Source organism: Drepanopeziza brunnea (assembly GCF_022702325.1).
Source record: "Drepanopeziza brunnea f. sp. 'multigermtubi' strain 214-2 chromosome Unknown ctg3, whole genome shotgun sequence".
In the NCBI taxonomy this organism is placed as follows: Eukaryota; Fungi; Ascomycota; class Leotiomycetes; order Helotiales; family Drepanopezizaceae; genus Drepanopeziza; species Drepanopeziza brunnea.
Window position 1 is genome coordinate 84,414 of NW_027094066.1, and position 15,311 is coordinate 99,724.

At 50.9% G+C, this 15,311-nt stretch overlaps 4 protein-coding genes across 4 annotated transcripts; 1 reads left to right on the plus strand and 3 right to left on the minus strand.

The window, feature by feature from the left end:
* Positions 1-334: 334 nt before the first annotated feature.
* Positions 335-1,109, minus strand: L3040_002209 (uncharacterized protein; the record flags this gene model as incomplete). Its single annotated transcript, XM_066155471.1, has 4 exons — positions 335-432; positions 485-695; positions 790-913; positions 1,000-1,109. The coding sequence occupies 4 exons, from the start codon at positions 1,107-1,109 to the stop codon at positions 335-337; spliced, it is 543 nt and encodes a 180-aa protein (XP_066012472.1).
* A 381-nt stretch (positions 1,110-1,490) lies between these two features.
* Positions 1,491-3,506, minus strand: L3040_002210 (uncharacterized protein; the record flags this gene model as incomplete). The annotated part of the gene is made up of 4 exons (XM_066155473.1): positions 1,491-2,527; positions 2,573-3,116; positions 3,181-3,316; positions 3,406-3,506. 4 exons carry the CDS (start codon positions 3,504-3,506, stop codon positions 1,491-1,493), a joined length of 1,818 nt encoding a protein of 605 aa, XP_066012473.1.
* A 449-nt stretch (positions 3,507-3,955) lies between these two features.
* L3040_002211 (uncharacterized protein) lies at positions 3,956-5,642 on the plus strand (the record flags this gene model as incomplete). The annotated part of the gene is made up of 3 exons (XM_007289893.2): positions 3,956-4,022; positions 4,153-5,380; positions 5,429-5,642. The coding sequence occupies 3 exons, from the start codon at positions 3,956-3,958 to the stop codon at positions 5,640-5,642; spliced, it is 1,509 nt and encodes a 502-aa protein (XP_007289955.2).
* Positions 5,643-7,869: 2,227 nt separating this feature from the next.
* Positions 7,870-10,255, minus strand: L3040_002212 (uncharacterized protein; the record flags this gene model as incomplete). The annotated part of the gene is made up of 3 exons (XM_007289892.1): positions 7,870-9,452; positions 9,519-9,670; positions 9,717-10,255. The coding sequence occupies 3 exons, from the start codon at positions 10,253-10,255 to the stop codon at positions 7,870-7,872; spliced, it is 2,274 nt and encodes a 757-aa protein (XP_007289954.1).
* Between the last annotated feature and the right edge of the window lie 5,056 nt (positions 10,256-15,311).

Here is a 15,311-nt window from a genome sequence, read left to right on the forward strand (position 1 = left end):
CGGCGTGCAACTTGCCGAAAGGACGCTGAGCAGGTCTGTTCTGTAGTCTTGCTAGGGTTCGATTACGGCCATGTATGTAGGACGGACTAGAAAGACTGTCCTGTCCGTACGTGGAGGGCTCAACACTTTATCTCTCAGGCGGGTCCGTAGCGAGAGAGAGAGACCCGGATGAGGGAACGAAGCTAGTTTTTAATTGTAGCGAACGAGACTCTGTATCGCTGAGCAGTGAGCAGCGAGCGAGATTCCGATGAGTGAGTTCGATATTTATTTGGCTTAGAGCTAGCTGCAGACGGACATCTCAGGCTGGGTCGAGGGGGAAAAAGAGTAAACAAGGTCAACGGGCGTTAGCCGACGGTGGAACAGCAGCAAGATCAAACTTTTGATGATAACACTTCAACTGCTTGTCGTTCAAGTTGCCATCCGTCGTGTGATCTGGTTGAAGCATGTGTCGAACCCAGTCCTTGGTCCCATATCGAATTCGTACGTATTTGGGTACGTTTGAAATTCTTCTGCGCCGGCTCCAGAAGCGGTGGAGTGGGCCCAAGGTCTTCTTTGCCGTCTACTTCAATTGGTCCGCCGAGCCAGACGACGACAGATGAGGCCCGTTGATAGACTTCCTTCATCAAGGGAACTTGTGGGTTACGCTCCTCTGTGTCTTCTTGATGGCTCGTAAGCTGTATCGGATAAAAGTTATTCTGATCTCCTTAGAACCAACCAAGATACGTAGTTTTCATTCTTTTCTTTTCCTCCTCCTTTGCATGCTTGCTTCCAGGTTGCGGACACACACACATATACAGCGACGGATCCCTTATAACGATCACCACACCTGCCTCCCCCACTTCTGGCACCCCGCGCACTTCTCGTGCTCGCACCTGCTACACGCCGAGGCGTCTTTGGCGTTTTGCGCACCGCACTATACAATATCATCATCAACTCCCATTCCCTCCTCTCTCTCCTCCTCATCCTCCTCTTCCACTGGCTGCGCGAGTAGGAGCTTACAGAGTGAGATTGCCCCGGCACGTATGAGCAGCAGCATATCCAGAACTCCCCAGGCACGACCTTAGGCGTCCTCGTGCGGTAGTGGTCGTGCTTGTGGCTGTATACCGCATTTTCGCCAAAAGTCTGGGTCGAAGCGGATATTGGGGAGGATGATGGAGAGGGCCTTGCTGATGAACGGCTTCCTCCTGGTGAGGAGTAAATTTGGGTGTATTGATCGAACATCTTCGGGTTCTCGGAGGAGGATGAGCGGTAGGAAAAAAGAAGAAACAGGTGCAAGGAAGGAAGGAGGATCAGGACTTGGGAGGGAGAGTTAGTTGTAAACAGAGCACATCACGCGATCTGTTGATGTAGACGTGGACGGAGGTGATAGGCGCGATGCATCAGACACCACCAACTTGGCTGTGATTCCTCTCGTGATTGAAAGCGCTCTTTACTTCATCTCGCGTCGATCCTGACTGGTATGTTCTTTGGTGACTTACGAGTTTTGCAAATCACACGGCCAGAGCCGCACCCCGATCAGGGGCCTGCGTATCATCAATCCAATTCTCCCAGAACTTCAGCCCCTCGATCCCCTCCTCCCTACAGAGCGCCCCTTTCTCCTCAGCCATCTCAAGCTCCTCCTCCGCAACTCCAATACTCCAGCCAAACCTCTCTGCTGCATCCTGCGCTGTAACGCCTCTACCAAAAACCTGCCAGTCCCACTCTACTTCTCTGTCGGGTGGGAAGACATGAAGATCGTTGAGCCAGGCGAGTAGTGTCTTGATCGTCTTTTCATCCGTGCGATCACTGCCTTGAACAACGAGGACACCGCTTTTGAATTCGCGGAGTCGAACGGGGAGTTTCAGTTTCTCCCACAAGCGAGCGGCTTTCTCGAAATCGAGAGGACTAACGAGTTCCACGCCGCCGCGGGCACGATTGAATACTGCCCAGAGATCGACTAAACTCACAATACCGCCTGATTTGCGGAGGACACCTCTCGCGTCGTCGGTAAGGAACTCAGCCAGGTTACGGGAGAGTTCGGAGATGTATAGGGATTCTGAGTTGCTCCCTCCACCCAGCATATCCTTTGTGGTGACCAAGCCAAGAGCGTTAGCTACTGCGTTCGATTCGGCGCCTCCGACTCCGTTTGAAGAGGCGAACGATTCGGCCAAGGCGACGATCTCTTTAGCAGACGCCATCAAGGCTTCAAGGTCTTCGAATGCGTTACCGATCACCAGCTCGTTGTTCTTGCGCATGTCGATACGGCGCTGTTCGAGACCGGCAATTCCGACAGTCTTTACTCGTTCTCCCGATGGCGTTGAGGATCCGGACCCAGACCTTTCACGTTCTGCAGCAGTGGGAACCGGAGGTGCACCTTGTAGGAGCCATTTACGCTGTTGCATGGCGCCCTTCAGACGTTCGAACAGTATAGGGCCTCCTCCTGCACGAAATGACAGTTTGAAGCTCTCGCTATTTTCGGGGCCGGGGAGAGACATAGTTTGAAGGGTTGGTCCAGGGGACTCTGTCCGCGCAGCAGAATTGTCGAGCCCTGCGGGTATGTTTTGGGATATTAGAGGCGCACCACACAACTCACAGGACACTAGGGAAGGATGGTTCAGAAATGTACATCGGGGGCACTGAAATGATGGCCCTGTGCCTGTCTGGGGTTTAGTTTCCAGGCCAGAACTGCTGCAGCCCATATCTGGCCATGCATCTGACTGAGGTCCGGGACCGTCTGTCTTGCCCCGAAGTGGTAGAGGGGCCCTCAATGGGACTGGAGGTGCTTGCACCGCCCGATTTGTAGCAGCAGTAATGGCAGCCTTCATAACCAGTGCATATGTTGGCTTGATTCCACATGCTAGACATGGAGCCAGCGGCGTCCTTTCGTTCGCAGAGTATGGATCGAAGTTCGAGGGTACTGGGTTCGAGAAGGAGCATATTGTACAGATCCAAGTCGCAGCACTCGCAGGTATTGGATCTGGTGCTGGCAGATGGAACGGAGCATCTGTACGTGCTGGCGATGCGGTGGCGCTTCTGGACGATGTACTGAGATTTGATACGGTTCGATTTTGAATAGGCGTTCCTTTGAAAGGCTTGGGGACAAGAGTAATCTTGGGGGATGATTTCAAAAAGCCACCCTGCCAAAAGTTAGATATCCATAAGCTGGTTGATCTCTCAAGGAGCTCAAAGATAAAAACATGCATAGAACTCGTATCTCTCTACATCTTTCAGATCAATGGCGGTGGAGTTCTTTCGTGGGTCTCCATTGTCAACATAGCATATCCGATGTGAGGTTAAATATACCGAGCCATTCTGGTGGTTTGGGATCTTGAACTTCCTGCAGGGAGCCTTCTTAGCCTCTGGCTTCTGGACTCTATTCTTTGTTTGCATGCAGGATCCCGAGGTGGCCATCCTGAGTCAACATACCCCTCATAGAGTCCCACATTGTCCTGCACGAAAAGCAAGACCTCATCCGGGAGATAGGCTGGTCTCAGGGCAGTAGTGAGTTCGATGTGCTTTAGAAACATCCGGCCCAGCCAGTGCTGCGGACGGTGGGAGTTGGCGTGGGCGTGGAAGTGGAAATGGGAGTGTAAATGGTTGAGTGAAGAGGATATACTTTGTAATATGCCGGCATGGATACGAAGCAAACGAGGAAGAGGGGCAATGTTGTGTGAGTGTTATTGTGTTATCGGCTTATCGGCTGGCTTATCGACTGTTTGTTGGTGATTCAAACTGCAGCGTGCCGCAGAATATTCTGACACGCTAGCCCGGTAGCCTGGTAGCCTGAGCGGCTAAACACCTGACCGACATCTGGCCGACATGGACGGCCACATTCCAACGCCCCGACTTTGTCTTTCCCCCCGACCTCCCTTCTCCCTTCCTCACATAAGACCAGTCACCTCCAACAATCTCCGACCTTACTAACACCAGCTGCATCCATCTTGTTCCTCCTCTCAATTCCTGAATGTTCTCCGCCATGAATACCACTTGGCCGCCCGTCCCGCCCCCCGCAGGAACACAGGCCCAGTATGGCTACCAGCAAGGTAAGAGAATCATAATCTGCTGCTTTCCGCACCCCATGCTTCCGTTCTCGTGCTTCAGCTCCAATAGAACCCACGGCAATAATACAGACTACCTTCACTTCCTGAAAGATGCTTTCTAACACCAAGACAGGTACACCAGCTTACCACACAGTCCAAGTCCGACAGTCCTTTGCCCCCCCTTCCAACTACGTGCAGCAACCACCTCTAGCCCAGAGGCCCATAGGAACCCCTCAACCCGAGAAGAAAAAGGTAGCCTGGCCGCCGTCCGTCCGTCTCTACGTGCAGAGATCATTTGAGCAAGCCAATCTCCTCGACGATGTGACGCGACCAGAAATGGAGGCGAAGCTGAAGCAGACAATCACTGAAGCCACAGAGGCCGGCACGCTAGAGACAATGGATTGGGAAAATCTACCTCTTCCACAGCACTTGATCCGGATCGACCGGGCTCAAGCTTCAGCTATCTCATGGCAGATGGAGTCTCTGGATGCGCGGATTGGGGGAGTCGGGAAAGCCAACGTGCACATAACTCCCACTTTATCGAAGAAGCGCAAGTCACAGGAAATGGGTGGAGATGACAATTCTATGCCCCCTTGGCGCAACACTAACAACCGTATCGAAGATCGGATCACCCAACGCAACCAGCCATCCCAGGAGGAAAAATTAAGTAAGTCCCAGAAGAACCTGGAGAAGCGGCTACGTCGATTTGATGGCGGATACAAATCTACCTACAAGCCATCCCCATCTCCCGAACCAATATCCGGCCCTGTGGTGGGAACTTGCAAGATTCTCGAAAAGCAATACTTCCGCCTCACCTCCGCCCCCATCCCCTCGCATGTCCGACCTGAGCCAATCTTGAGACAAACACTAGATCTGCTGAAGAAGAAGTGGAAGAAGGAGGGCAACTACTCTTACATCTGCGATCAGTTCAAATCTCTACGACAAGATCTTACCGTGCAACGTATCAAGAACGAGTTCACCGTCAGCGTCTACGAGATCCATGCCCGGATTGCCTTGGAGAAGGGGGATATTGGTGAGTATAATCAATGCCAAACGCAACTTCGAGCTCTCTATGCCCACGGTCTGGCAGGCAGTGAAGTCGAGTTCAAGGCATATCGTATTTTGTATTTCATTCACACATCTAACCGCACCGCATTGAATGATGTGCTGGCGGATCTAACAGCAGCAGAGAAAGAAGAAGAGGCCATCAAGCACGCGCTTGGTGTGCGGTCGGCTTTGGCGTTGGGCAACTACCACAGATTTTTCAGACTCTACCTCGACACACCCAACATGGGCGCCTATCTCATGGACATGTTCGTCGTCCGAGAGCGCCTCATGGCTCTGTCAAGTATTTGCAGATCGTATGTTTCTCTCTCCCAGTCTGAGAGCGCTATGCTAACCAATCGCAGGTACAAGCCAGATCTCAAGCTGAGATTCATCACCGAGGAGCTTGGTTTCGAGTCCGACAGCGATGCGGTATCGTTCATCTGCGAATACAACGGCCAGCATCTTCTCGAAGAGAAGAATGAAGAACTACGTTTCCTCGCCGGCAAGGCAGGCAATATCTTCGAGGTAGCCAAGTGTGAGGCATTCCGAAAAATCGACATCAAGGGCCAAATCTAACCATCCCTCTTCGGCTCCCACTCCCACATCCTACGTGCTGTCTTTTTCCAGCTTCAATTTCGGAGCTTTCTTCCCGTTTCCTTCAGACCAGCTTTCACTGGTATCTCTGCCGCGAACACGATGATGACTGGTACCATTGCTTCGAGGTGACCATCTCGGAGGATCGGGATCCTATTAACCATCTACGTACCTTTGTGTTCACACGGGTTGGATGGCGGATTCTCATCTCTTCGTATATTTCATCAGGTGATGGACACGATTCTTCGATGCCTGCGGCTCCGCACCAAAATTTCCTTTCCAACCTGACGACTGGCTGTTTGTTATACCCTCTTCTGCGATGTGTTTTCACGAATTGGCTCCCGGCGTTGGTGGACTCGGTACTCGCATAGGTTCTGGCAGACAGAGCAGCTCGTATTGGTTGGAGGTCACTTACATTGGGCGACTTACATTGGGCGGTTGGTATGGCACTGCATTGTATATACAAGCGCTGTTCCCTGCGAAGTCTTCGTCCCCCATCTGGGATAATACATAATGAATTCAATAATCTCACTATGCTGACTGACTGGCTGTAAGTGCGATCGCCAACACGGATGAAGTGATAAAAGAAGTGGCTGTCCACGCCATGCCTCTTCTTCCACGGCGGTCATCCCGCTTGGGGTTTTTTTTTTTTTTTTTTTTTTTTTTTTTTTTTTTTTTCTTTACTTTTGATTCTCCTCTAATCCATCCGCTCTGTATTGTTCGCACTTGCTCGATGCTCGTGGAAGCAAATACCTAGGTGAAGGGTAGCAGTGCCAAGGCGGTATAGTGCAGGGGCTCTTTTTTACGCGGTGTATCTTCGGTCCCAACTCCCCAATCCATCAACGTCGGCCATATCCTCCATATCCACCGAGAGAGAGAGAGAGAGAGAGAGAGAGCCCGGGCCGCCCTATCCCTTACTCCCCCCATTATTACGTGCCTTTTCTCTCACCTTCCTTTCTTTCTCTTACATCTACCACCCCCTAACAGTATTTCTCAATCCGTTTTCGAATCCATCGCATCTCATCTCATCTCATCTCATCTCATCCCTCTCTGCACTTTGCGATTCGCTATTTGCGCTTTACAATCTCTCAATTACCCCCCCCTCGGTAGGTACGCTGGCTGAGCTTTGAGATGAGAACTTGCAATGGCATACGGTACCTATGTCTACCTACTCTGTACTTTACATTACTCTACTCTACTGTACTGTACTGTACTGTACTGCACTTAACTTTACATTCCCCTATTCTACCCTACCCAGGTAAGGTTACCTATCTATCTATTGTATCTATCTAATTCTCTCTCTCTCTTATCGGGCGTTTGGTTTTGAGGCTTGACTTTGATTTCACTTTACTTTGACTTTGGTTTACTTTACTTTGACTCGATTTACTTTGACTCGATTTACTTTGACTCGATTTACTTTGACTCGATTTACTTTGAATTGGTTTACTTTAGCTTGACTTTATTTTAATTTACTTTACCTTGACTTGACTTTGACTCGATTTACCTTACTTTACTTGACTTTACTTTATCTTGACATGACTTACTTAGTACTTTACTTTGATTTGAGTTGATTTGACTTGACTTTACCTTGATTTGACTCGACTTTACCTTGATTTGACTTACTTAGTACTTTACTTTGATTTGACTTGACTTTACCTTGATTTGACTCGACTTTGATTTGAGTTGAGTTGATTTGAGTTGAGTTGAGTTGTTTTGAGTTAAAGTAAAGTAAAGTAAAGTAAAGCAAAGTGTAAGGGGTAAAGAATGCTTTACTGTCCGATTTTACATACATATAGTACATACGTAGTGTAAGACTTTAGCTAGCGCGATGCGGCGCTGGGAGGCTAAGTAAGAAAGATAGGTAGGTAGGTAGGTAGGTACGAAGGTAGATATTGGTACAAGAAAGAGGTTCTGGGGGCGGGTAGGCGGGGAAGGGCAGGGCGGGGAAGGGCAGGGATGGTTTGCTTGCTGGGTAGGTAGGTAGGTAGGTACCTGCTTGACGGGAATGAAGGGTGTTGATATTAGTATCAGTATTGGTATTAGTATTATTACTACTACTATTATAAAGATAAGATGATATAGTAGTAACATACGGTAATACGGAGTCGTGATCATCTACTGGTCGTTAAAAATATATATTCGTGTACCGGTATATGTATGTACCCATAAACTACTTACTAGATTACTCCACCCGGACTACCCACCGTACCTACCACGTGAAACTCTCCTCGTGGAGCTGGATCCTCGTCCCGGCCACGCCCTCACACTCCACGACCCACCTCCTCACCTCGTCCGCCAGGCCGCCCGACGCGGACACCAGGACGGCCAGCCGCTTCGCGGCCTGCGCCTCGCTCTGGACCAGCGCCGGCACGTCGACCCGCTCGCCCTCGGTCGTGCACCGCCACACGAACACGACGCCCAGGGCCTCGGCGTCGGCGGGCAGCAAGGCGCGGACGACGGGCGCGAGCTCCCTCTCGCGGTAGGACCAGGCGAGGACCAGGCGGCGGGCGGCCATGGCCTGCCGGCGCCGCGCCTCGACGAAGTGCTGCGTGTACGCCGTCAGCGCCGTGATGCCGATGCCGCCGGCGATGCACAGGATGGCGTCCGCGCGGGAGAGGTCCGCGGCGTGGCCGTGCGGGCCCTCCAGCGAGAGCGGGAAGTGGGTGGGCGTGGGGAGGGCCGCGAGCTCGCGCTGGATGGTCGACGTCATGCCCTTGTGCGGCCGGATCAGGAAGGTGATGCTCGGGCGGCCGTCGCCCGTGTACGTCGTCGTCGCCGTCGCGTGCGTGGCCGGGCGGGTCTTGGTGGGCAGGGAGGAGGACGACGTCGACGACGAGTCGTTGCCGGCGGGCGCGTGGGAGATTTCCATGTCGGCGTCTTTTTCGGGGTCGCGCTGCTGCGGCGAGGAGGCGGCTTCTTCTGTCACCTGCGAGGAGGGTGATGATGATGACGATGATGAGGAGCCGTGGTCCCACGCGGCGATGGAGAAAGGGTGGTTCTCCCAGAAGCGGCCGGTCGATGGGAAGAACAGGAAGGCGTGTTGCCCGGGTCCGAAGGTCCATTTCTTGCCCGGGTAGACGGTGAGCTTGATGAAGTGCCCGCCCGGCGTGAGTTCGGCCACGGCCTGCGTCGTCGTACCCCACATGTTGCGGTATCTGGCCAGTCCGAATCTCGCCAGGCGATCAAAGGACCAGAATGCGATGCAGATGTACAGCCATACTTCATAGCCCCAAGAGGTACCAAAGCGGAGTTCGATGTGGTACCAGCAGCCAATGAGGACCATGATAGCCATGATGACATGAGCGACGAGGAATATCTCGTACTGAGCCTTTCGGAGGGGGAGGATGGAGAAGGCCAGACCGAGCGACATGAGAACGGTCGCGACGATGCCCCACCAGTAGTACGCCTTCTTCACTTCGTCGTAGTACGCCTGCTTCCCACCGTCCCAGAAGTAGGTGACGGTGTAGATGATCGAGTGGACGATGGCCTGCGCGGTCGAGACGCGGGCGGCCCAGCGGTGGAAAGTGAGGCACGCGTTCTGCGAGAGCCCGGAGAGCAGGATCAGGGGGTTGAGTCGACCGGCGAAGAGGATGGCGATGCCCAAGTTGGCGAAAGAGAGGACACCAGTGCGATTCGCGACGTAGGTTGCGATCTCATTCTTCTTGGCCGTGAACCACGTGCTCTCAGCGTTCGGTGCGACGGATTTGTAGGGTACGGCGGAAAAGATGATGTTGAGGAGCACGTAGAGAAAGATGAGGAAGGAGAGCAAGCGAGAGGGCGCGTAGCCGAGGTCTGTTTATTATCAGCAGAGGATCCGGGTAGAGAGATGAGGAAAGGAGATGATGGATGGGTGCGTACTGCCTGGGAGGGGGGCTTGATGTCTTCCATTGAAGAGGGCTGGGAGAACCAGATGCTTAGAGACGGCGACGGGGACGAGACGTGCCAGGCCGAATCTCGCGAAGTAACCCACGACCAACGCGATGCCGACGGTCAGGACATAGACGACAATCCTGAACGGGTTAGCGGAGGACGGAGCGGAGAAGGAAGAGAACTCACGAAAGTCGCGCATGCATCGTCTCCTGGTACTCAAACTCGGATCTCGTCTGACGATTGTCGAAGTAGAGCTTGGAGTTCACAAGACTCGTGACATTCAACCACTCCGCATCAGCGTCCAGCTCTGTTGCCGGGCGCTCGGCCGGGAGCACTTCGCTGTATACCGCGTCCGAATTCGACAGCTTGCTGTAGGCTTTGGCAATCCTCTCCTCGCTCACCCCATCGATGGTTCCACACCTGTCTTTCATGCAGTAGGCGAGAGTCTCCTGCCAGACGCGATCGGTGGCGTAGCATTCGTCGGACGTCATTCCCATCATCTCGCTGCCCATATCCATCCGCTTCTTGAGCTTCATGCCAGCCATATCCATACTATCGTGGCTCATAAAAGTCGTACAGTTGAGATAGAGCGAGGACAGGGCATCGCTACAGGCATAGGCGCAGACGGGCTTGTACATGGTGATTCCATAGCCGATGATCCCACCTGCTGAAGCTCCGGCAGTTTGCCAGAGCAGGAGCAGCAGTGAAGGCACTAGGTGATACATTGTCGGAAGTCGGAACTCGCAGAGTGCAGACGGACAGTATCGATGTCAACAACAGCCAGTGTAACTCCCGCTTTGCCAGACGGAGAGGACGCAGCCAACCTTATATGCCAGGAAGAGGGCGGGAACCCTGAATGAGCATATATTTCTCGGGATATATAGTAGTAGTAGTAGTATAGTAGCAGTATAGTAGGTAAGTAGTACTACTGCTACTATATTCTCCATCAGAAAAGCATGATAGAGCTTGTCCGGCGTCTGGGCCCCCAGCTAGTAATACCAATCCCCCTTGGCGGGAGAAGGTGGATGCAGTCGCTATGCAGAAACTCGCTCATATCCACTCGCCGCTGTGCCAGTGACAAGGGACCAAGACCTCGTCTTTGCCAATCGAAAGAGCGGATTTCCAATGAACAGGAGACTCTCGCGGCATTTCGGTGGGAGACAACTACCTCACCTAGGTAGTACCACTTGCGGTTGTTCTTGTGTACGGAGTATATCCAGAGTTCAGTATCCGCCGGCTGCCATCAGCCTTTTCCCACACGTGCGGATGCACCATACAGTTTCGCTTAGACGCAGCCCTGGTGCACTACTGTCCTGACTTCTTATTCCGAGGGGTCGGCCTCGTAATCGATCAGAGTTTTCTCGATATTGAACCTTTCTCGCCAACCTGCGCTTGGAAAAAGAAGGTTAATAAAGAAGGTAAACAAAACAACGGACTTGAATTCTCTCAATCCTGCTTCCTGCTTGTGTGCCGCGCTATCGAGCGCAACCATCGGTCAGTCGCGCTCGCCGGCTGACTCGATCACGGACTAGTATCGACCTCACTGGCGCTCATTCAGCTCTTCGAACGTCGCGAGGAGCTAGCTCGCTAGCTAGAATGCTAGCTCGCTATTGCCGATCAGAGTGACCCAGGTGCCAATAACGAAGAAGACAGAGGTCGCAATCACGCCGAAGGACTTTTGAGTCGTGTCACCGTGTGTCCGTGAGCCCTCCGGGCGCTAGCTATACAGTGCGTACCTAGCACAGCACAGCAAAGATACCCGGACCCGGACCCGGACCCGGACCCGGACCCGGACCCGGACCCAGCTGGCTGGCTCAGCGAAAACAACGTGCTCGCGCCGATAACAACCAATGTGATACATACGGGGTGGAAAGTCGCATCCCCTAATCAGCCACCCGGGCTCTCTCTCACACCACTGTCCACCCTGTGTTTTCGCATAATCCACCATACCGTACCGCTGGCTGGCTGGCTCACCTGCTCACTTGCCCAGGGCCACTTTTGGTCCGCGGCGGATTCCAGAAAGCGGTCGCCACCGGCTTAAGTTTTCCCAACCCAGGTTTCAAACCCAGTAGTAGTTCTAGTTATGAAAAAACCCAATCTCGCTCGTTTGGTCGCGACTTTTTTTTTTTTTTTTTTTTTTAGCACTGGGTTTGAATTACAGTTCTTTATGCATCACTAAGTACAAGGATAACCGTCGTCCCAGGTGAGAAACTCGAGGTGGGGAGGTGAAAAAAAAAAAAAAAAAAAAAAAAAAAAAACCCCGACCGCTCAATCAATCAACAGCTACAAAACCCCCCTTGTCGGGAGTAGATCTCCAATGAATGGATAGATACCTACCGGTAATTCAGAGATATCCACGTGCGTTCTCTGTTCCCTCTCAGTTTGCACACACACACACACACGCACCTCGCACCTCGCACCTCGCACTTCGCATCTAAATATCAAAACTGGTATGCACATACATCCGATTTTGAGAAACCCATCGCCCGCTTTACTGGAGTCTGGCGCTCTTTCTTCCTCTGAGCACCTGACTGACTGACTGACTGATCGACTCGAGGAACGAAAGGCACGTGGATCGCGAGAACGGATCACATGAAAAGCAGAGGAGAGAAGAAGCTCTATTTTATTTTGAAGAAGTCACGATGGGGGAATGCATTTAACTGCCGGGGGTGGAGGAACTTGAGAGCTAAGGTACCTTATCTATACTTAGACTGTACTGTACTGTACCGGTACTACAGTACGGTATAGGTAGGTAGGTAGGTACTCCGTACATACCGGTACAAGAGGGAAGGTGGCGAGCCCTATTGTAAAAGGGGAGGGGGGGGAGCCAAGGTCCGGCGAACTGTCCCTACTGGTAGTAGTTCGTACTGGTTCGTACTAGTTCGTACTACTGTATTAAGTACTACTACCTACCTACTGTACTAAGTAGAGACGGGGCGAGAGAATGAGAGAATATGAGAAGGAAAGAAGAGGAAGGCGTTAGCCGAGAGGCTTGGCGCGCTGGGCTGGAAACAGGGGGAGGGGGGAAGGGGGAAGGGGAAGGGGGGTGGTGTGTGGTGTGGTGAGCAACAAGGTAATGAGAACAGGAACAGGGCTAGACCTGGCGTGGCTTGCTTTCATAAGTACCTACCTACCGTATCACACGCTTTGAGTAGGTACCGGTATCATCGAAGTAGGTAATCATGGGTTAGAAGGTACGGTATTGGAAGGGTTACAGGGCTCACGTGTGGGTTAGTAAGGGGGGTTTTTTTTTGTTTTTTTTTTTGGCTTTTTATTTGGGGGCTTTTTTTGGGGAGGAGTGGCGGGGTTTTTTCAAAAGAACCTCTTGAAGAGGTTTTTCCAGAAAAATAAAAAATAAAAAAAAATAAAAAAAAAAGACTAAAGAAAAGACTAAAGAAAAGACTAAAAAAAGACTAAAGAAAAGACTAAAGAAAAGACTAAAAAAAGACTAAAAAAAGACTAAAAAAAAGACTAAAGAAAAAGACTTGAAAAAAAAAAACTGTAAAATCTAGCATGGGGATTTTAGATGGGGATTTACGAAGTACAACAACTACGGAGTAAAAGGTCTGAACTCTTCAGTCCCACGTTGTCCGGGGTCTGCTTACAGTAGGGTTCAACCCTTTCTTAATAGTAATTTATTGTTATTATACGGTACCTACTGTACTGTACAGTAAGTATGGGTTCACGTCAGGCGGGGGGGAGGGACCCAGAACGCAATTCTTGGATCCTACCTACAGTACCGGTAGGTAGGAGCTCCAGGGCGTGCGAAGCGTGCGAAGCAGAGGCATTCTGGTACTGATACCGGTAGGAGTACCTATACTGTACTGTACAGGACAAAGTGTAGTGCGTACCGTAGTACGTTTGTCCCATCATCTAATGGAGAGAAGAACCCACGTGGGAGGAAGCGCTCTCTTTTTTTAAAAAAAAAAAAAAAAAAAAAAAAACTCCTCGGGTCTCTGGTTGATGATACCAGGACGTGGAATATATGAGGTAGGTATGAGGTTTTACCCCTATGGTCGGAGTCCGAGTCGAAGAGAGGCAAGGGTTGCGGGGTCCTATGTAGGATAGGTACCTTAGGTACCTTTCAGCGGGACGGTCAACTCTTCAGCCTTTTTTTTTTTTTTTTTTTTTTTTTTTTTTTTTTTTTGACTGCAGTATAAACTTCTGACGTACTTCTTAAATACGTACTACGTACGTAGCGTGAAAGCTAATAGTAGAGTATAATATTTATTATCCTTTCATACTCCCAGACCCCCTTCTGGAAAAAAATAAAATAAAAATAAAAAGTCAATACGTAGAGTTTTCGGAATGCAACAACTACTACTATATCTGTCTGTACTATTACTGTATTCCAACCTCGTCGGCGCGCCCTTCGAAAAAACTCTGTGTTACCAAAAACAACCACCGAACTTGACAGCGATAAGATAATTACATGCACCCTCCTAAATGACCGTAGTCGCCAGCCTCGATATTGTCTAGCTATAGGTTAATCAAAATCAAAGTCAATCAGAAGGTGGATTGATTCTTGACAAATTAAGAATATCTGCTAGCTATCGTTCGCCGATGCTTTCTACGCCGCGTCGATCGTCGATCAGCAGGCGAGAAGCCTTCGATTTTTTATTTTTTATTTCTTTTTTCTTCGTGGTGTTTTCCATGTTGTGCGGTAGGTAGGTAGGTAGGTAAGGCTTATGATACTGGAAACTGCAATGTGCAGTGCAGGTCTGTCTGCCTTTGCGTGACGATTTATTACCGTACATCACAACTTGCGTTGATTGATTTTTTAGTGATTCATTAATCGGATACGCGATTACAGAAAAATCACGAAAAAGATTGACCGTGTCGCTGAAGATTGACCGTGTCGCTGAAAAGTGCCGAGAACCGCAACGCTTGCCTCGGACTTGTACGCCGACCAGAGGTCCGATTGAAGGAGTGCCTGGATACTTTCTCAAGGAAAGAGAAGTCTAGAAAGATGATACTACCGGTACTACGAAGAGAGTTGGCCGTGCTTGGGGGCTGTCGTGACCTTAGGCCACTAGGCTACTACAGGTGGCACAGACCACTTGAGAGGGTATATAGGTAGCAGCCTCACGTGGATCTGAGCTTCCTAAGAATAATAACCACCTTGCTCCATCATCTTATTTCCTTATATTGTCTGGGGCGCAATTGATGAGGTGGGGCTCTCGGATGTATCCAAGTATGGATGGTACTTTTCGAATCCAAGCGCTCTATTGAAATCTTACGCGAACCTCGCTCCAAAGTACAATACCTACCTATGTCAGTCGAACTACCGTGCTCTCGAGGTCCACAAGGGGAAACATCGGACTGCCGAGTCAAGACCGAATTGCACTACTATCAAAACCCATCTTTACTCAGCGTTGGTGAAATCTGAAAAAGGTAGGTAGACCAACGCGATCTTCGGGCCAGAACCTAGCTTTTGACACTCGGTTTGTAGAATCCGCCGCGGACCAAAGCGGCCCTAGTACCTTCTCCGTCCCCCTTCTCCGGCATAGGTAGGTAGGTGTCCATTTAGGTATTATCATGGATACAAGGAAAGAAGCGTGTGCTGCTCCAGCAACAAGAAGGGAAAACCGAGCAAAACATCTCGCCGATCTTGGAGGCTGCTATCATCGTCCTCGCCCCTCTGGAGAAGGAGTGCGTGAGCAAGCCGTTGTAAAGAAGGAACCTCGCTGCTTGATCCTTCGTCCGAAATAGTACTCTTCCCAAGCGTGCTGAGGCCGTTCCTGCAAGCCCTCTATTTTTAATCGCTTTTTCTTGTATTGT